General features: G+C 36.4%; 1 protein-coding gene across 1 annotated transcript in view; it reads right to left on the bottom strand.

Moving 5' to 3' along the window:
* The window catches only part of PPFIA2 (PTPRF interacting protein alpha 2), a 104,307-nt gene that overhangs the window by 42,316 nt on the left and 39,715 nt on the right, over positions 1-22,276 (bottom strand). Inside the window, exons 5-13 of the mRNA XM_059846854.1 lie at positions 22,018-22,164; positions 20,095-20,229; positions 10,893-10,976; positions 10,408-10,539; positions 9,402-9,464; positions 7,347-7,438; positions 4,819-4,954; positions 4,121-4,341; positions 1,124-1,361 (exon numbers count right to left, since the gene is read on the bottom strand). Of these exons, the coding sequence (XP_059702837.1) occupies positions 1,124-1,361; positions 4,121-4,341; positions 4,819-4,954; positions 7,347-7,438; positions 9,402-9,464; positions 10,408-10,539; positions 10,893-10,976; positions 20,095-20,229; positions 22,018-22,164 (1,248 nt within the window). The remainder of the gene's footprint in view (positions 1-1,123; positions 1,362-4,120; positions 4,342-4,818; positions 4,955-7,346; positions 7,439-9,401; positions 9,465-10,407; positions 10,540-10,892; positions 10,977-20,094; positions 20,230-22,017; positions 22,165-22,276) is intronic.

Here is a 22,276-nt window from a genome sequence, read left to right as displayed (position 1 = left end):
TTCATAACTTAGCAAAGAATTTCAAGCCTATAGTAGCATTTTCTCTTTTTGAGTTTTCATATAAGTACTTACGTTATCCCCAACAGAGATTTTTTTTAGAAGTTTTATCAAATATTACAAATATATTGGTATCCCACCAAGTAAAACCACAAAATATCATCACCAAATACCATGACTGAAAAAATGATTGGCATTTTCAGGAAATGAATACATATTCACCTATCATCTTCAGTATTACTTGGCAGCGGCAGAATACTAGAATGGGTCTTGCGCAACCCCCTTTGCATTTTTATTTTTGGTAGATGTGTCTTTGTAGCTCGCACTGAACCCTGCATCTGCACTCAGATCAGCATCAGAGTTGTGCATCTTAAATATGTTGACACATCCTATCTTTAAATATTTGACAGATGTACTGTTTCTTTTTGTCTAGGATCAAAATTAAATTCTTTGTAAATCCCTTTCCAAATTGAACCAGAAATTTTTCAATGTGTCCTCAAAGATACAGCAATGTTAGAAATGATTTGCACAGTAATTTCATGCTGATTTGATGTCTATGTGTGAGACATCTGTAATATTGAAATATATCAGTTAAATGAATTATTGGAAACCAAAGAACTCATTTCATTGTGTATGATATATGGCCATATAGAATGTATAAAAGCACTGCAAGTATAAAAGAGTATACCAAATATAAAAGCATATCAAAATGTAAGAAGTGGTGGAATGTCTGAATGTCTTCTAGACATTTCCTGGAAGTTTAAACTCAGCAATAGCTCCACAGACTATTGTGTAATAACAGTATCACTTAAGAACCTTCCATTAGTAAACATTCTTTACATACAAGTAATTCCAGTGAGCAGTTCTGTTTCTTATTAATTCCCAAGCCTGTGTGCTGAAGGCCCTCAGTAATCCTGTCACCATGCCCCTAGTGAATCATGCAATGCTCAAAACCACTATAACAAAGCCCAAAGACACCAAATGTCCACATTCAAGAGAATTTGCTATCTCTATAGATGATGAAGATGTGAATGAAGAATTATAGAGATGAACCAGTCATACAGTGAAAAGATTAAGTATTTAATACAAGAAATATCACATCAAATACTGTCATAAGGTTTCTTACCAGTGTCATGACCCCCATTCTGTCCATCTCCCTGGCTGGACTGCGAGGGGTGAGTTTGGGAGTTGAGTGCCCGCTGGGAGGAGATGAGCTTGCAAGTGATGATGCTGTCACTGAACCAGTAATGGAGGTACCTTGGTGGACTCTGGCTAGATTTAAGCCTTCCAGACTCACACTGGCCACTCTGTTCTCTATCTCTTCAGCACGCAATTCTGTCGACTCTTTCTCTTCTTGGATTAACCTTATTAATTAAAAGAAGAATGCTCTTGTTGTATTTGTCTCTTCATATCCCCAGAACAAAACTAAAAAACCATTTAATTTCAAATGAGATTTGAAAGTAAGAGAAAACAAAGATGAATTTCATAGATAACTAAAAAAAGACCCTTTTCAAACATTATTTTCCTAATCACCAGTTATCAAACTATTTTTCTCAACTCCTCCATCTTCAAAACCTGTTTGAAGAATGTGTCCAACAGCGAGGCTTGATGTATGACATTTCAGGAATATTGGTTCCTTTGCAAAGGAGCTAGAACCAGGCAGGGGGGTTAACAATCCGATTTACCACAGATAACTAATTCCAAGATTACGTTGGCTTCATCTGCTTATCTTTTGATAAATCACAAAGTTAAGAGTCAAATGAAATTGGGCCTTTAAGAAGGGAATTGCTTAAATAATCCTTATTAATAAAACAAGAGAACATGTAAAGCAAATTGTCTGTTTTACCCCAGCAATTTGATGAATAAAATGATAGCTGTTTCTAAAGCCCTGTGTTTTTAAGTGAATTTCATTAAAATCACTTTCTTGTTAGCAAGCAATAAAAGCTTCTTAAGCATCTATCACCTCAACAGGATGCTTCCATTGGGTTCTTTAGTTTTGTTTTTCAATTGTGACTGCACCTAGAATGGAAAAATGTCTTTAAAATAAAACATTTGTTTATAAGACCTTTGCCCAAAAACCTGTGCTAAGAGTAGTCTTTTTTTGCACAGAGGAGGAAAAATTATGAGAGACCAATGTTAAATGCGAGAATACAAAGTCTGGGGAGTCTGAAACTGTGAACCACACTTTTCTGAATTAAATTAAGCAAGTACAATAATTAAACCATAATATATTGAAAATAGAAACCTAAAAAACTCCTGTGCTGTGATAAATCTTCTTCCCTAACATCAGTTTCAGAACTTGTATAAAACACCTGCAGCTCTTTTTGAAAGAATGCAGGGAAGAAACTTAAAGGCCAGTAATATTTTGAAAGGGAATTATAACAATGTTTTTCATTTTAGTAATCTAAATCCTGAATAATCTTGCATAATAAAACAAATCTAAGGCAAAATATCTTATGAGATATTTTTAATATCTTATGAGATCTCAAAAAATTTTATAAACCTTTATCATGTTCGTCAATTAAAATAAAACAAACCAAGAATATATGAAATGCAGTATAGTTTGTAAGACTATCCTTGTAGAATGATTTTCCTGAACTGCATAAAAATTTACAAAATTATATATCTGGCCCTTTAATAACAGTTGCTATGCTAATAAAAGCCTATACTTTAGTACAAGATGAGCAGCTGAGGAAATAAACTATTCTCAGTAGACTTCCAGTAAAAAATGGCTGTATAAAAATGCACCCTTGCTTCCCTTTTGAGGTAAAGCTCTACCTAACATCTGAGGCAAGACCCTGGATAACAGTGACCTGATTCAGGGTGGCACAAATAATATCCCAATATGTCACCTGCAAGTAGTGTTACTTGTGAAAGCCCTTTACTGAATTACTTGTTAAACTAACAAAAGACTAGTATTGTTTAAAAGCAAATATAAATGTTGTATCAACAGCTTCCTGAGCTGGCCACAGTGCTGACTTCTTTGTAATAACAGAAAATATGGAAAAGGTTCTTTCTTTTATGCACACTGTTTGAAGGAGATTATACTTACACTTATTTACCTTCCCAACACCAAAATATCATTTTGACTGTGTATCTTGACAGGTGTAGGAAAGAGTTGAGAAAACAGTGTAATTCTATCTCAACAAACACATTCTGGGACAGTAAAAAATGCAAAGCTCTAGATTTAGAATAAAAGGTTTTTCCCTATACAGAAAAATTATTCAAATTCAATATATTCCAACAGAGTTTTTCCTTTAAAGTTACCTTGATCAGAGAATGATTATCTTTTGCCAAATCAGTCTGTCTTGTTTTGATTATATTTCTAACCACAGTATTTCTGTTTCTACTATTACCAGAAAGTCCCTAGCACATTTACTATAATTTCCTTCATCTCCTTCCAGGAAAACAGTCGCTAATGAGAGGATGTTTTTCATACACCAAGTTTTTTTTAAAGTTGCCCTTTCTGAAAAACATGTAAGAATGCTTTAGTCTTGAAATATGGTTTCATTTATAACAATCATTTCATTAAAACATGTAGTTTGATTCTCTACCGCTCCATTAAATTTGCATAGATATTATTAAGATATATTCTATTCATTACCTATATCCAAGCACTATAATCCAACTTGGAGCATGAAAAATCATATTCTGTGTCTACAGAGAAAATCAAAACCATGCCTTAGAATACATGGCTTATATTAGATTTAACATAGGGATAGTTGCCAGAAGAAAGCATGAAGAGCACAGAAATGAAACATTTCAGATAGGAGACTGTCACTGAGCAAGTGGAGTCATGTATAATAGTGAAAAAGACCTTGATACAAGGACTGTGAACAATAATTTGTGAAATTTGCCATGTCTTAGCCTCCTCTAACTTACTTTTCTTCAACTGGCCAACAGTTCTTCACTTAGAATGTATTTTGAAAGAAATTTCTATGGTAGGAAAGAAAGACTTAGTTCTTATCTTCACACAATACTCTCCTCTGGAAAGCAGACACTTTATCAATCCTCTAATGAACAAGCTGTTTCCTAACTGCCATGAATGCTACCTGAACTCAAGCACTAAAGGAAGCTTGAAGCTGTAACCCTAAGTGCACCACAGCTGGTTCAGGCTACACACCTGATTTCTTTATTGATTGCATCCAGCTGCTCCTGGAGCATCATGGCCAGGGTCTGGGCATCAGAATGGCCGCTTGGTGACAGCAGGTCCATGGAGCTGAACAGCGTTTCTCTGTCGTCGTCATCGATGTCCGACATCTCGGTGTCGCTTTCGAACGGATGGCTGCTCAGGACCCCGATCTGCTGCGTCCTGTTCCACTCGTGGTCGCCAAGGGATTTCACCTGAGCAGGAATTAAAACACCTATGGGTTATGTCAGGGAAAACTGCTAAGTTGAACTTAAAAAAAAAAATAGGAAAGGAAAGCAACTAAAACTTCAAAATACTTATTCAGTTATAAGCGCTCCAATAATGCTCGCAGTATTACTGCAAATTGCATAAAGTATTTTCACATAATTGTAATTTGGGTATCAAATTACTATAAGGAAAATTTATACAAAAAGACACTCTGGAAAGACAAATAATCAAGTATGTTTGAACTTTGATGTCTAAACTCAAACATTTTCTGCTGTCATTTTGTACAACAGCTCTCTGAGCAGGTATTGAAAAACCCCTGCTCTCTGGGTTGGGTTTTCTTGTTTGGTGGGTAGTTTTTTCTGCTGTTGTTTTCTTCCTGGAAAAAAGCCCCACATACTATAAGCTTAACAGCCTCAAACACATTGTCTTATCAGGAGATGTATGAGAAGAAATTGGGGATTAACCTTTGGTTCATCTCTGCGTACTCCCATCCGGCCTCTTCTAGGTCGCCTTATCACTTTAGTTGACCGATAGTCAGACTGGCTATCAACCAGTGAGCCCACTGAGTACCTCAGCTCTGTTGATGTGTCCAGATGAGGTCTATAAACAGAATTACATAAGTGCACTGAGAGAGCAATAGGAATAACAACAACAATCCAATGACTTTCTGTCTAGCAACACAGGTTTCTTTTTTCAAACAAACTTTCATGTGTCACATAATAAAGGAGAAAACCACATCACAAAACATAATTTAAAAGTTAAAAATTGAAATAATTGTATGAGAAAATTTAGGGAGAAACCAAATAATAAAACCTCTGATTTTTTTAAATGAAAGCTATGCATAGAAAAACTTATTGTCCAAAACTGTAATAGGAAAAAGCACATTTCAGGATAATTAGAACTGGCAGCTGAATGTATTTTCCTGTATATTCATAAATATGCCTGAGGTTACTCTAAGCATGTTACATGTTCATAAGTGAACATATCGATTAAAGCTTTCCTGCTGTAAGTCTATGCTCTACATTATGAAAATATTAGTGAACTGACCTGTGATATTTAACCTTGTTTAGGAATTACTAATCTTTATTTGGTGACACTTTCAGTGCTTTAACCCCCAATTTTTCCCGTAGCCCTGTTAAGTCTTGGGATATTGCAGTGAGGCTTATACAGGATGACTTCAGCACCTCTTTTCTTGTTTACGAACAGTGGTCCCTGACCTCTTTGTCCTTAATCAAACAGCAGCACCAAAAGCTCACTACATGGTGCAATAAAAGCATCCTAACCATGGGCTGTGGAGCCAAGGTGGAAGAGCAAAGGCTCCAAGCACCATTTGAGAATTTGACCACAGAAGTAGAGACCTGAACAGCTTGTTTCTTATCACACCTGCAATGTCCACATAAAAATACACGAATAGCATGATCACAGTAAAAAAATGAAATGTAACAAAAAACCCGCATAGGGAAGTGACTGTTTTTATCTTCTGTATACAGTAATTGTTTCAATAGAACTTTGTTCTCATAATCAATAATATTTGGCAGTTGTGAAGCAAGTTGGCAGGAAAAAAGAAACAGTCCAGGTTCCAGTCTCCAGCTGTAGATATTAATCTGCTGACCAGCTTCATTATTTTCCTGAAAGCACAAACTCCAGCCAATGTAGAATTGAATACAGGCTGAGAATAGGAAGTATTTAATGCTCAGAGCTTGCTGTGCCTGAGAGAGTTGGGAGCTTCATGAGGTCAGGTTACATAGGGGAAAATACACTGTTTAGTGGAACCTGCTGAATTCCCAATATATTTAGATAGCTTATCAAGTTCAAACAGCTCTTTGACAAGGGCTAATCAGCTCCTGTTTACAGAGCACAATCTAATGATATTCATCTACCCAGCAAGAAAAGCTGCTGCTCTCCAAGGATGCTTCGAAAACCAGAGCTGCAGTTGCAGCAGCTCAGTAGCCTCTGTCCCAGCAAGCACTTTCAAGAAAAATGTGTTGTGTGCCTGTAGTCACATTCCCAAGGGAACAAAAATTCAAAAAGCTAAAAGCATCACATTCTGAATTTCATCAGCTTACACTCCTTTACATATAGAAAAATAATATTGCAAGAAATAATAAAAGGTTGAGGGAGAAACCATGTCCAGGTACTGAGTAAGATGTCTGAGGACACCAATGGGCAGGAAATAGCTGATGGAAAAAAACCCAACCCATTGAACAAGAGTAACTTTAGATGAATACAATGCTCCCAATTCAGTCTTGGTCCATGAGCTTTGTCTGGTAGGTGCACTGGCACGTTTTAAAAACTAGTATGTTGCTTATTATAAAACAGCACATGGCACACAGTTATCAATAAAGCAACAATTTAATATCAAAGGACACTTTTAAGCAAGAAGAACTTTCTAGAATGATAAATTCTTTGCAGCTGTTAGTGGTTATTTTTATGGCATTTTTCTCACTATTCTTCCCATATTGATTTTCCATCAAAAAGAGGCACAATGTTTAATGTCTGATTATGATGTTTTCAGATTTCCCTGAATAATGTCCTCACATTCAGCTGAAGTTCTGTGGTCTTTTGCTACACACTAAGTACAGCTGACTTATGCCTTGCTAATAAAGAAAAAGAAAATATATTATTTATAGAACAAATATGATCATAAATATGCTGATCAGTTTCAGCATTAAAGAGGATTGTTTCTAATTTAGATTTAAGGTCTGGAAAAAAAGTTGTGTATTTGGATATACTTTTAAAAACATTTCATAATTTAAAAGACTTTTTTTAATCTCCGTAATATTTCAGTGTATACTCACTGATGTAAGGCCATGCTTACCTACGAAAAAGGTGAAAAGCAACAGTAATAATAACTGCACAGATTTTACATTTTAAAAGAAATACATGGCTACATTCATGCGTGGCTTGAACACATCCCTTCTGTAAATACTTGCCATTTACATTTATGTCTATTTCAACTTAAAGTCAGAAAACTTTTGTCACAAAATATTACCTTGACAAGGTGGGTTCGATTAAAGAGCCAGCCCTCAGTTTCATTTGATCCAGTTCAGACCTCAGTTTCTCAATTTCTTCAGCAAGTCTTTCCTGGAAATGAGAAGAGTAAGACATACTTACTTGTGATACAAAATATATTTATTTTATGAGATATTGTTCTTGTACAGTTAAACAAGAAAGCAAAGATATACTGAATGTAACACTGGCTGTAATAAGAAAAGGAAGCTCATTTAAGTCTCACTACTACTAATGAGATGTACACATCAAAAGGAGGTGGTATAGCACTCTGCTGTTTTACCACTGCCTGGATGTGCCGGAAGGACAAGTTTGTACTTGAAACTTACTTTTTTCATACCATAAAGGCAGGCACAGTTCATTGTGTGACTCATCACCTGCCCTATAGAGAGCAAGAGTAACAGTTGCACCCAATGATCTCTGAGATCATCTTTTCCACCCTACTTGTGTTTATGACACTATGGGATTGCATACTGGCCTTTCTATTTACTGACAGAGACCCAGACTTAGAGAGAACTGCATTTCAGATTACTTGAACTGCAGCTGTATGTCTTGCTCTTGTTGAGTTGATGTGACAATAGTACGAGGTGCTGCTGGCAAAAAAATGACAATTTTGCCATAAAACTGGATTTTTGGAACTAACTAAAAAAACCCCTCTATTTACAGCTACCACTAGGGAAAACAGCACTGCTCCCAAATTCTACAAATAATTGTTATCTATCTAATAAAGTGAAATGAAAGCATTTTAAAACAAATTAAGAATGAGCATGGGATGAAGATATAACACTATTCTTCCTAGAGTTGAAAAAGTTCAGTACAGCAAAAGGCTAGGAAAAGGCTTCTATATCTAAAATTAATATCTAAAAATAATGTATCTATAAATAATATCAGTTTCAGTGACTATTACTACTGAATTATTAGTATATAATTACTGAAATAGTATTAGAGTATTTTTAAAATATTTCCTGATTGAACAGAATTACTGAGATGATTGATATTCTATTGGTAACACTTGGAAGTTACTTAGAGATTGTTAGTATCTGATGCTATGTCCATCTATCTGAAATTGCTTCATCAGATTCTTCATCAATGTGAAACAAATAATCCCTTCAATGGGGGACACTTAGAAGCTCTGGGATCAGAACATGTAGTGACAGGACAAGGGCTCTAAAATGAAAGAGGGTAGGTTTTAGATATCAGAAAGAAATTCTTTATGGTAAGGGTGGTGGGACACTGAAACAGGTTGTCCTTTTAGGTACTTTAATCTTGCTGCCTATCTCTACAGGTTACCTAAATGTAGATGAAAGTAAAAATATTTTTAACAGATACCTCTTTTGGTATTTTTCTCAAAGGTCTGGATTTTTGATGCCATATAATATATTTATATTAGTATAGAATGGAGTTATATTTTTAAAATTGGCTACAATTGCTTTCACAGGGATTTAATACATTGCAAAAACACTTCTGTGAATTTGAATGCAAATACATTTGTGCATGTTACTGCACTCAAGGCAGGAATAGCTTCAAAACAAAATCCTGAATCTGGGATTGGAATATATCTTCTTGGAAGAAATATTTATAATCAATTTGACTGATGCACTAAACAGCATTAAGAGTTAATTTGCAAGGAATGAAGAAAGGTCACTTTCAGCTATATTTAGCATAATGCCACTGCACTTGTTAAAAAGAATTGCATAAAATCCAAAAATTACCTTCTTCACTATGAAAGTGCAACCAGTTACGCATACATCTCTGTTAAAAAAGACTTTTTCAGAATTAAAACTGATAGAAGAAAAACTCCAAAGCCAGTGAAATCAACATGAATTTTGGTATTGACTTCCTGAGGCTAGGATATCAACCATGAACTTAGCTCAGAGACCTTCTGAGGCTATTTATTGCATCTAGGTGATTAAAGGAATCCTCATTTATGTTAGGAAGACTTTTCATAATAGCTGGATAATTAATATTCCATATACATATTTCCAAATAATCTACATATTTTGATAAAACCAGATAAAATCACCGTATTTTACAGCACCTTATCATGTAAGGACTCTTCCAGATTTTTCCTGAAACTTTCAGATTCTTGAATCAAAACATTCTAGAAATAAAAATAAGAGAAAAAATTAAGCAAGAAATAAATTAGAGATATGTGAATGTATTAGATATCACTATGTACATGTACAAGTTTACAAAGTTCATATTTGTTAGACTTCAAAATAAAAATTCTTCAATGCTTCAGTTGGATTTTATACTAAATTTTAAATGCCACAAGAATTCAAACATGTAGGAACATGAGTCTTCTAGACCAGCAAAAAATTTGTATCTTGGTTCAACTGAGCAAATGCCTCATCCTTACACCACCAATTCTCCCAACAACTTCTTTTGGTGAGCCTATTTCTTGCTCCATACCACATATTTTTTCAATGATATTAACCAGAAGCACATCATCTGAGAAGTTCTGAAATACCTTCTGCAAAACACCAAAAGATTCCCCTCAGACCATACAGAAGGTGAAAAAGTAGAAGAGGGAGGGATTAAAGAAAGCAAATACAAAGGTCAGTAGCTTTGAATTTTGCAGGACCACATTGTCTCACATAGTGGAAAATCTGTAAGTAACATTCCCTCTCCAAGGCTAGATGCTCCTTCTCCTGTGGCGACAGCATTTTACTCTTCCCAGAGGAAGTGAGGTGAAATCAGCATGGTAAAACACTGAAGTGATGGCACATCTAAAGTGGTCATTCCTCTGTTCTCATCCACCTTCTCTCACTGCCTCATGCAGCCTGTCACACCTTGGTCCTTTCCAAGCTCTTCATCAGGCTCTTGGCTGATAAACACGTGACTCAAAATATTCAGACATTTTGCAGCTCATCTGGGAAGACACTTGAGCCCACTCTTGAATTGAGAGTCAAATGTGTAAGTTGGACCACATTTGTGGTAATATTTGGTAATACAAAATCAGCATGATGCCTCCATCCTGATAAAAGTAGAACATATGGGAAATCTTTATTAAGCTAAACTTTACACTGATGTTTGGTACTTACCTTTTCTTCAAGTGCTGCCATTCTCTCTTTTAAGTGTAGTTGCAGACGCTCATTGGATTCTGTCAAAAGTCTGTCTACAGTATCCGATAATCTTTTGTTGTGTTCCTCATTCATTTTTTCTCTTTGCCTTGCCTTTAATGTAGAATAGATTAGACAGTTTGGTAGGGTCCACAATTAACCAGTACAGATATGTATCATTGAAAAAAAAAAAAAAAAGGTAGCTATAACCATCTAAAAGAATTTCATAGGAAATTTAATTACAGTTACTGATTAATGCACATCCATTTTTGTAACAGCAGAATGCTTCCAACTCTGCAACTGGATGTAAATTAACGTATCAAGATGGTGAAGTAAAGTAGGAAGGTGCTGCCATCACTGCTACAAACAGAACATTTACAATTAGGCAGTTTTGGGTGATGGAGTACATAAGGCAGCACTATACTGGCAAATGAAAAGTGCACAGAAGCTGTTTGCAATGCACATACTCTTTGAAGTTCCTGATTCTTCTCTTCAAGTTGAGCTTCTAAGTGTCTCATACGTTCTTCAATGTTACCATGCCTTTCTTCTGCCTGTAAAAAAATAGAAAGACTCTTTCTGTAATTTAGGTGCCTTTGGAAGTTTTTATGTCAGTTAAGTTTAAACAAAACATAAAGCAAGCTACTACTAACTGCAAACTTAGTTTTCCGAAAATAAACTTTATTTAAACAGGCAGCTGAACAGCATTGCTTGAAATGTGTCAGCTACAAAGGCCTGTTACATCCAAGCATCAGCAAAACATTGGAGTTATTTATGAGCAATGAAATCAGCCAAATGTAACATGCAGACTGTGCATGGTTTGAACACAAACCTGCCGTCGTAAAATTGTAAGCTCCTGAAGCACTGAACTGCACGATGGTTGATTATCAATTTAAAAAAAAAGTTTAATAAAATGAAAACAAATCAGATGGATTCTATTCAGCAATAGAAAGTAAAGTCCAGTAGGACTACCTTCCTACGTATGGAGATCATTTCTTGTAGTTTAGCTTCCATAACATATTGATAATCATCAGATGAGGTAGAAGAGGTTGGATCAGACTAACAAGTCAAGGAAAAGGAGAGGGACAAAATTGAAAAATCAGAACTAAAGACACTGACACTGAACAGAACACAGCACAGAATGCTTAAAAGAAAAGTGTGACTGAAAATTTAATACTTTTAGCTGACAGATTTTTTTACATGGAATAAACTACACTGATACTTGGTGAAAAAGATGCAGTTGATGCGGAGAAACTAAAAATAATGGAATGCTAAAGAAGCTATCAACCTACACATGGAAGTACAAGGTTAGTGATGGCTGGCTGATGACACATGACTACACAGTGGATTCAAAGCGATACTGTCTAATCTAATGTTGTTTCTCTCTTTTTCTTTTTCCTTTTTTTTTTTTTGGTTTTTTTTTTAAATTTTGGTAAACTGAACACCAGAACCAGACCCTCAGAGGCCAACATCATAAATTCCTGTGTAATTCTTCTACCTTTCTTTAGGAATGATTACAATGCATAAATACTACGTAATGGATCAGTCAGTTACACCACTATGAAATGTCATGGTACATTCCCTAATTTCTAGAAAACAGAAAGAATGCCAAAAGAGACAAGGCTCAAGCTTTCATATGCCATTCTAGAATACATGATATAAGGCCTTTCATCCGAATAAACAATATAGTTTTCATCCCTTTGAAAAGATCCACCCTGGTGGATCTCTTTGGAAGATCAAGGTAATCAGATAAAAGAAGAACCTATAAATAAAAATTCATTAATAATAATGGAAAGTTATTACTGAGTACAGAAATGGTAATCCAACCAAAGATTCATTACTATTTCTGATGGAAGCTGACCTTAATTAGGTCATTTGTGGCAAAACGTGAATATTCATGCTATTGCCATATCAAACAAGTCTATATTATTATTCAAAAACTAAAAAAGCCCTTTTAAGAAAGGGAAATGCTGTATTAGTTTTGTTGCTATGGAAACAGGAATGTGCATAAGGCATACAGAGAGTGCTACTGATGACTGAGCTGTGAGCTCGCGCCTGTCAAATGCTATTTCACTCTGTCAGATTCACCCTCTCTCAAAAAGCGATCTGAACTCCATCTTTAGATGAGCAAACTTTAATATGCACAAGATATACTAATTTTACAGCTGTGTTTTGTGAGACTACTTTTTATAGGCTTATCTACTAATGATTTGTCGGATTAATTAGGAATAGGTATCAAAGTAATGCCAGATGTTCATCATAACTTAAAATTACCCGTAACTTTAATTCAGTAGTACTATCAGTACCAAAAGTTCATACAGAAAGCAATCCTGTGATCTAGTAATTTATAAACATACACTGCAGCTTCTGATATGAAAACATCCACATAAGAAAATCCTGCTTTGTATAAATACAAGTATATTGCTTAACCTTGAAGACCATTAGTATTATTTTCATAGTATATTCATACAACTCAGATTCTTACAAAATTTAAGGGAAAGTCTTTGTAATTAAACTAATTTAGAAGTGCAGTTAGTGTTTCTGATCATGAAGTAGGCATATTGTGATGTACTTGAATTTATTTATTAGCTGAAGATTTTTTTTCTGTTTATTACAATTTGGATCAGCAACAATACTTCTATGGTCTTCTTAAACTTATCTCTCAGTTTTGCTTATTAGTTGGTTTCAGCACACCAGTGCTAATGCACTCCTTCCTCTCCCAAGTTGGTAGTTAGAGAGATAGGGCTGGAAAAGTTAAGTCTGTATGACAGCAGAACAGATGTCTTTCCACAGAGTGACCAAGTTTTATCCTGCTCTGTAGGAAATAGAATTTTTCCCTTTTCGAGAGCTGGCTGCAAAGTTGGTTCAAGGCCACTCCTTAATGCATTTCCAAGGGGCATGAGATGACTTGAAATCACCAGAGCTCTGGGAAGACTTAAGTAATTCTAGCTCTTTTGAAGCCATTTCCATGGAGGGAGATACAGAACCCACTGGGGGGCACCTTCCTACAAAATTAAACCCCTTATAAGCTGTGTTAGCTGACTGTGAAACTTAAGGGCAAGTTATTAAAACTTCACTGCTTCTGATGCCTTGAGAGGCCACCTAGAACAGAGGCTAGGCAGTGTTAAAGGAATAAAGTAGGTATTTATTGAAGGCCTTCAAAGGATACACCTTGGGCAGTACAAGAGCCTGGCCAAGGCTACACCCAAGATGAGTTTTTACACTTTTATAAGTTTTGGTCCATTTACATATTGGGGTAATTGTCCAATCACAGCTTCAGGTTATGAAGTCCCAGACTGCTCTTCTCAATTCACTGTTTGTAACTTTTGGGCCTGAAGCTGCAATGGTGTTCTTGGTTCTCAGGCTGGAAGAGGATTGTTTTGTTTAACTAAACTGTGAGGAGAACTTGCTAACACTTTATATAAAGTTCAGAGTTATATACAAATGCAGTACAGAATCTGGAAAATGAAAGCTAAAGCTTAAGGCATCACTTTGATACACTTAATTGCAGCTTAATGCAAAATATGAAGAAAACCAAAGTAAAATCACTAGGTTCAAAGGGATCTCATTCACAACCTCTGAAATGTGGTGCTAACACGTCCTTGAAAAGACAGTCTGTCTAGTTAGCTGTATCATTTACCATTTTTTTCTTAACTAAAATGTAAATTTTTCAGTCCAAACCTTGCCATAATAGCTTACCTGTCTAGCAGATATTTTCAATGCAGAAAATAATTCTAGTATAAGGTCCAACAATTTTTGGGAAAATGAGAAGGAATGAAATTATTTTCAGAATTATGTATGTTATCTGAATTCTTATAGGGACAACATTCTTGAAAGAACATGATGTTCCCTTAAGATTCTTATAGCTACCTATCATTTCTTAACTTTTTGCTGCTTTAATAATTCAGCAAGGTATATGCTACCTTTTCATCTCTTTAGTATAACAGGTAAACTTAAAAATTAATTAAAATTCAAGATGCCTTAGAATCAAAACAAATGTCCATATTCTAAACATTGCAGATGTATTAGAATATTTTATGTTTCCTTTATACACCATTTGTTCTGAAAGTGTTATTCTGTATTACTCTAAAAGGACTGAATTTTTTAAAGACAAAATATTCAACAATTAGGCTCAAGTGCTTGTCTGGCAGAGAGCAAGCACAGGTGCACAGACTTAGTATCTACTCTGGGCTCTATAGCTGCTTGGTGATTTTAACCACGGGTTATTATGTGCCAACTGCAGGCACAGCCCCCTGCAGCAGGGATAGGGATCAAAAGGGCAGACAGAAACACATGTTCCTGCTCCCATCTTCTCTGACTTGCAGAAACCCACCTGCCAACAAAGACCTCCAGGCACCAGTGTCCCTAGCTGGAACACACTCCCAAAATTAGGGGTTTAACACTTCCCACCACCCTTTACATTGAAGAAGACCCACAACCAGGTCTCAAAGAGACCCCTTCAAACAAAAATTCTCCTGTAGCAAGCCAGCTGTTAGCTAAGGGATTTGCAAATCCTTTCCTAAGGACTCCCCCAGGCCATGCACTTAGGATTGGTATACCTGCGGCAGTTACGCTATTTTTTTTGCTCATTTGTCTTAGTCAGACCCAGAGATTATAAAGAACAAGCTCTTTGAGAGACTTGGCAGCCTATAAAATACTGTGTCCATCTCAGCCTTGTAGTTTGAGGCATGTGGCAGAGACTGAGACATCAGTGCTTGTTGTGCTTTCGCAGCAGAATTTTAGACACACATGAGACAGCACAGACAACGGTGGACTGAGGTCCTAAGGAAAAGCTGGATTTCTTCCAAATTGTTTTACTAGGAAGTAATTGAGTAAAAAACTGTAAAGTAGAGCTTTCATGATTTGCTTGGCAGACCTTACCCTACATTCTTTCTTCATTGTAAGACTTGCATGCCTGTTTGCTCCTACTCTGTACAGAAGGATTAATAAGACATATTGCAGGATATTCAGCAACTAGCATTTAAAGCATTTAGCCAGGACATTCAGCTATAAATAGATTTGGGAAATCATGCATCTTAAACTGGATTAAAAATATATGGACAAAAGCTAATGATGCCTGACCCCTAGGAGAAACCAGCATGAGTCTTAATGTTCACTTTGCACTCTCTAGGCCATGGAATAGCCAGCACAAGGTAGTAACAGCCAGGAAAACTCTGCAGTGAGGGAATACCAAAGCAGCTTGTGCGATCTCTAGCCCTGTTAAAACTCTGCTAGTGCTCCTGCTGCTAATGCACCCACAAAAAAGATGTTGCTTTCACATCATCTGTTACTGATGGCACTGCACATTTTCTGGGTCTTTGTATCTTAGTTGAAAAGAAAGAAATCCAAATTCAGATGCAGAAATCACTTGCATAATATAGGTGCCATAATTTTTTTTTTTTTTTTTTGTGCTGAGTTGCAGGAACAAACCTAAGCTTTTCTAATGGTACAATCAATTTCCCCAGTTTTGAGACCTTGGCTTTCTCAACACCTGCACTCTCCAGTTTTTCTACTGGCATCCTATGTTTTAGTCTGTCCTCAGAATAAGGGTGTTATTCACAAAGAGTACATTATTGAACTGGGCTATGAAATTGAAGGTGAAAATAGGTGATCAGGGTGACAGAGTTGCAACAGCTCACAAAGTTAACAGCTACTTGCTCACATCTAACCTGTTATCAGTGTGGCAAAATGAATCGGCTCAGGTGTTCCCTTTTTCTAAACCCCAACCTTTCAGTCCCTAGATAGTCACACCTTCTTTCCCCTCCTTTGATTTCGCACTACCTTCTGTACCTCCTAAGTTTAGTAAGCAACTCCTTCAATTTAGCTTTGTCAAAGTTGCTTCTTTCATTTCTTCCTCCTATCAGGGCAAAATCTCCTAAGAAAAGGGAAGCAAAGTAAGAGGGGTGTTTTAAGAAGACAGAATGTGGTGTAAATGTGAAATTTCTTTGGCTTCCTTACCCTTCAAAGCTTTTTTCTTTTTTTTTATTGCCTGTAAGAGGATTTATCAACTTTTTTCTCCTGTTAACACATCATATTCTCTCCCTCTTGTTCTCAGAGAGGTTTCTGTATTAACTATATCCACTCCTTGCAGGGGAACTTCTTTCCCCTCCTTCCATCCTTTTCATGGCAGACATGCTCCTTTCACCTATTTCGCAACTTCTTCCCTGCTTAAAGCAAACCACATCCCCACACTGACACAAAACAAGCATTATGTCCCACTTGCCTCCAACTCTCAAGTCATTTTTTATCACCTTTAAAATTAACTGAAGGTGTTACTATGCTAAATGTGGTTTATTATGATATGGTTTCCTCTTCTCCATCTCAGTGCTTTTCTAGTGCAGCTGAAAAGCATGGCTGGTATTTCTGGTGACCTGCATACAGGAATGATGGTGTAAAATGCTGACTGCTGTCTTGTGATCAGAGAAGTGACTTGGTACCTCTGCTGCACAAGCACCCAGGGGGTCAAGGACTACTAGTGGGAGTGAGTGAATGGAAATAGGTGGATGCTGCCTGGCCCTAATAGACCCCTTCCTTGAACACATGCAAGGAGAAACTGTGTTTGACAGACTAACCATCTGAAGATTCTGGATGCTCCAATGTCTGTCCCTTCTGAGGAAAATAAACATTTTGTGGGATAAAGAAAAGTTAATACAGGAGGGAGGTTCTTTCTACTAGGAACTGCCTCTTCTCCAGAGCAGGCAAACAGACCAATACTGTGAGAGTGAGTAGAAGGTGGCTCAATGAGTCATGGGAATCTAAATCTTGGGATACATGCTGAGAGCTGTGCTACTTGTCATGACCAGACAGGTAGCAGTGTGATGGCCAGGCGGGACAGCACAGGATATGGGATCATGCTGTTCCAGGTTAGTCGGCCAGAGGCTGACTAACCCTCCAGTTGTCACCCAATGGGCAAAACACAGTGAAAACAAAGCCAAAGAAAAGTTCAAATGACTCATTTAAATTTATGAGTACTTATCTAAGTTCACTTCATAGTCCAAATATTTGGAAGTTCACTCCTTACGAACTAGTTTGGGCATGGAAAAGTAGCAGAAAGACATATCACGAGCTTATATACATAAAAAAAAGGAAAACCAACTAATTTTAAAAACTGACACGATAGAAGGATGGCAATTTATATCCTTCATATGCAGAATCCCAACCCAGATTTCTTATGAGCAAGAATATAAAAAAAATTGAATGCAGAACTGCAACATGCAACTTCTAAATCTATGGGGGCTGGGGTCGAGGTGGGGAATAATCACAGACAAATCCAGAACATATTTTTTCTGGTTTATCTCCACATGTAAGTAGTTGGTCTTATATTTTACCCACAGCGAAGCCGATAATTCACACTACTTTACTTTAAAATACATATAAAGCATTTTTGCTCACCTCTTCCATATGATTGTAACCCCATTAATCTCAGAGAAGCCACCTTCACTGATATAGTACTAAAGGAAGGAGAATCAGTTTTGACTTTTTTCTTTTTTTTTTTTTTTTTTTGGTGCAGAAGCAGTAGGTGATTTGACAGCTCCTCTTTTACTTGGTACACATAGACACTGCAGTGATCACACAGCTCAGGCAGACAGGCTTTGGGGACTCTGCAGCCAGGTAATTTGAGTCCTACAGACAGCAGGTATGTTGGCATAAAGTCCAACCAAGGCAAAATCAATTATTCAACCCCTCAGGCAGGACCTGTAGTTGTCAGTGAATAGCTGACCACATGTAAGAGCACACCAGCTAGCTAACTTAAAACAACTTAAGTAAGCTGCAGTGATTACAGCATCCTAGGTTCAGAGCCTCATTTATGTGATCCATGAAAAGTAATGGACTTTAAACTCCAGAGCTCTCAAAGCTCAGAGTTTATAGCTCTACAGATTGCAAAGAAATTGTACACAAGACACATAGGCCACAGGCTTGTTTAGCCTATTGGCCAAATCATGACATTCTTCTTCACGTCATATATTCCAAGGCAGCAGAATTTTAACTGAAATACATGTCTTCAGTTTTTTATGCAATCACTGAGAAATGAGCAGAACCAGCATTACAACCTATTTCTCAGAGTTTCCTGCTTGGTAAAAACTTTGATCAAGTACATCAAAGTGAAATGGGGTGGAGCATCAGCTCTGTTGACAGCTCTCTAACCACATCCCATGAAATAATGTAAGAAGACAAACAAGGATGTATACTGCAGCTTTATGGTCACAATAACAACAGTATCTCATGGAAGTCCCTGAGTGTTCTGCATGGTTGAAATGGGATTTCTTCTTACGATTTTTGTCATTAATAATATGTTCAAGGAAAAATGCAGTTGCAAGAAAAGACATGCTTGAGACTGCCAAATACTTACTGGTGGCTAATTGCTGGAGAACTTATTCAGGAAAAATCCTCTTAAAATAGAAAACAGTATTTTTAAGCTACTGAGGGCATTAGAATATATGATTATTTGCTGAATCAGAAACAATTGGAAGAAAAAAAGTTAAAATGCCAAGGGATTGCTCTTCTGTGCACCTGAGTTTTTATTAAAATCCAATGAAATTTATTTGGTATTTCATGTAGCTCTTTTTGCTGATTCTTCTCGCCTTCCTCCCCCCGCCACCTCCCCCAACTTTCAGTCTTTGTTTCAGACTGACACCCATTCATACAAACCTAAAGTGACAGCACAAACCCTTGACTACTGAAAGCCTTCCTTTCTTTGTTTCTTCTGCTGAACTAAATTACTTAAAAATCAGACTTTATTAATGAGCTGCTCAGCATTTAAGGCTTCACTAAATATGGAAAACATAGGACCTGCAAAAAGTCCATCAAATTTAAAAACAGCTCAGCACATAAATAGAAGCATTCCTTGGCAATAGAGAAAGGAAAGCTTAGATAAACCAGAATTATATATAATACAGTGTCTTAAATGCATTTTTTTAATCTGATTTTAAGAGACAAAGCATAAACCACATTATATGTCTTTATGAAGCTGATAATACTTGAGCTATATTATTAACTACATGCACACCTGAAAGCATTAGAGGCCAAATATAAAAAGCATGCTACTGAAAATTTATCTTCTTTTTTCTCTGTAAGACAGCAGCCATATAACAATTACCAGAAAAAAAAATCTGAAATCCACTCAGTTTCACATTTTTCTTTGCAGATATATGATACAGAGAATCATTCAAAGCAAACCTTGAAAGCATGTACTGCAAGTTGTCTTCATTTATGTTGCACAAATGATCCCACCTGCCACCAGGATTTGATTTTATAGCACTTATTGCAATAAAACTAGGTGTTGTTTATATACATGGTATATGAAAATATCCAGAAGAACTAAGTACTGGTAGAAAAGGGACTTCCCTCACTGCCTACCCTTAAATTAGAAACTCTTACACAGTAAAATGAGTCCTCCTAGAGTAAGTAATGTTCAATTGTATTGAAAATACATGACTCCCTTGTAAGTATAGCTAAGTATAGCTAGCTTACAGATAACTACTTTTCCTGTCATCAAAATGCTAAGAATTACAAACATGGCATTGAAACCATTCCCATTCACATACTTATCAAGAAACATTTTCTTCTTTCAATTTGGCTCGATGTTACCTTTGTTTGTCCTTAAGGTGGGGAATCAGGCTGCAAATCAGTGTTAAACAATGGGGCTTCTGAAGTGAGCCTATTTCTCAGTACCTTAGTCAAAGCTGCAATTCTCTGAGCCAGTTCAGCCTCCACTTCAGGTAAGGTTTCAGCTTTCCTCATCGTCTGCTGCAGCTTCTGCTCAGCCAGCTCGAGACGCTCTTGCAGCTGTCTGTTTTTGTCTTCCAACTGAAAGCCAAAGATAGATAAACAAGTATAAAAAATAAAAATAAATGTTAAGGACTTCCCTTCCCTTTCTAAAGTATCAGCTAAATGTTAGCAAAACTCTCTAACAGCAAGACAACCCTTAGTGTGGGAGAAATTACTGGAGAGGTATTATCTCAAGCACGGAGCAATGTAGGCTGGCAGTCTTACTACTGATTTGGGGCTCAAGGATCTCACAAAGGTGAATAAAAGGACTTGTAAGATTGCTCTAATTAAGATGAAAAAGCTTCTCTAATGGATGTGGTATTTATCTCAGCAAAATAATAGTACTGGCCCCAGTAAAATGAGAATTTTCTAAATGGAGATACAGTCCATCTTACAGAAAAATTTACATACGAGCTAAAATGGGAAAGAAGTACAATTCTGAAAGGATAGAATTTCCTGAATAAATTGCCAAAAAATTTTCTGAATGAATGGCAATCATATATTATGAAAAGTTAAAACTGACATTTCATTCATTACAATAAAATCTCATTTTACAGAGGTGAAATTGAGTGAGCTGTGGTAACTATTAGAGAGAAATAGGAGGACTTGTTATAGCTGCAGCATCTTCTGGACTACAGAGACGCAGTACACAATTAAGATTTTTTTATGGCTGCTGCTTTCTTGTTCAGGTAATACAAAACAAAGTGAAAAAGGAATGTGATTGTAGATTTTTTTTAATTCTTCAAAAAGCATGAAAAGTTAGGCTTTTCTCATCTCAATGCTGCAAATCAACCTTACTCTGACCATATATAGCCTAAGCCTAGAATCTTTGATTCCTGCTTTGAGTAGGCAGAACTCTGCAGCACAGCATGACTTACATAGGCAACAATAAGAACTCAGATACAAGTACCTTACTTTTTCCATCCTTGGCTGTTTTTTTCCCTGTCAATTGAAGATACCTCTTAAAGTAGTCTAAGAAATCTGGTAAAAGCTGGTGAGTTTGAGTTCTGATGGTTTAGTTTCCCTGAAGAAGTATCAAATACATATATACACATGCAGATACAGGGAGATGCGTGCTTGTGTGTGCAAATATATCTGCATGCAATTAAAGAAGCAGAGATCATCACATCACACAGGCTAATTTCCTATATAGCACTTCAAATTGTTTAAAGACATGCTAGAAAAAAAAAAAAAAGGACTGATACTGAGGCTGGGTTTGAATGATACAGTATGATTTATATTCACTTCATGTTTGCTTTCAGTTTATATCATATTCTTCAAATTACAAACCAGTGTTCTGTGTTCAGTTTACATTCCAGATTTGGAATCACCATGGAAACAAAGTACCATGAGAGAAAGCTGCACAGTCACATTATAAGCTTTCTTAAATTATTCACAGTTAATTTAGCTTTTAAAATTGTATTTGCACTCTACTCATCTGTAAAATCATTAGAATATATTGTATGCAAATTCTGATCTTTTCTGCAGAAAAGAAGTTTTTCAGCTCAAGCTATTTTTTAGAAAATAGAATTCCAAAATTGTCACATAAGAAGCAAAGATATTCCACTACTTAGGGAATAAAATGATGTGCATTTATGCAAGACTATCAGAAAACACAGCTATTTTCCAACATTGAATGTACACATTGAAATTATTAGTCACAGCTGTAATAGCTGATACAAAATTTAGATGCTGAACAATTTAGGATTTTTTAGATTAACTGATCTGTTGATTAAAACTGAACAGATTAACCTAACAATTTGTAGCAAATTATCATCAGTTTTCACTGTGCACAAAGAAAACAACTGGCTGATGCAGTTGCAGCACCTGGCGCAGGATGGCTTCCTTGTTGGCCAGCTCATTTTCCAGCTTGTCGTTCATGTCGTGTATGGAGGTGGATTCTCTCTGAGCACTGAGGTAGCGCTTCTCCAGTGTGGTTATTCTTTCTTCCATATCTTCCTTTTGTGCCATTGCCTAATGTAGCAGAAAAACTCCCATCAGGAACCATGCAATTAAAATGCTCCGTAATTTCATACCAGTTTAATTTTCATGCTTGTAGTAGACAGGATTGTAAGGTACTCTCAGT

Source organism: Haemorhous mexicanus, chromosome 5, assembly GCF_027477595.1.
Source record: "Haemorhous mexicanus isolate bHaeMex1 chromosome 5, bHaeMex1.pri, whole genome shotgun sequence".
Taxonomy (NCBI): Eukaryota; Metazoa; Chordata; class Aves; order Passeriformes; family Fringillidae; genus Haemorhous; species Haemorhous mexicanus.
This window is presented reverse-complemented; position numbering and strand designations above follow the sequence as displayed.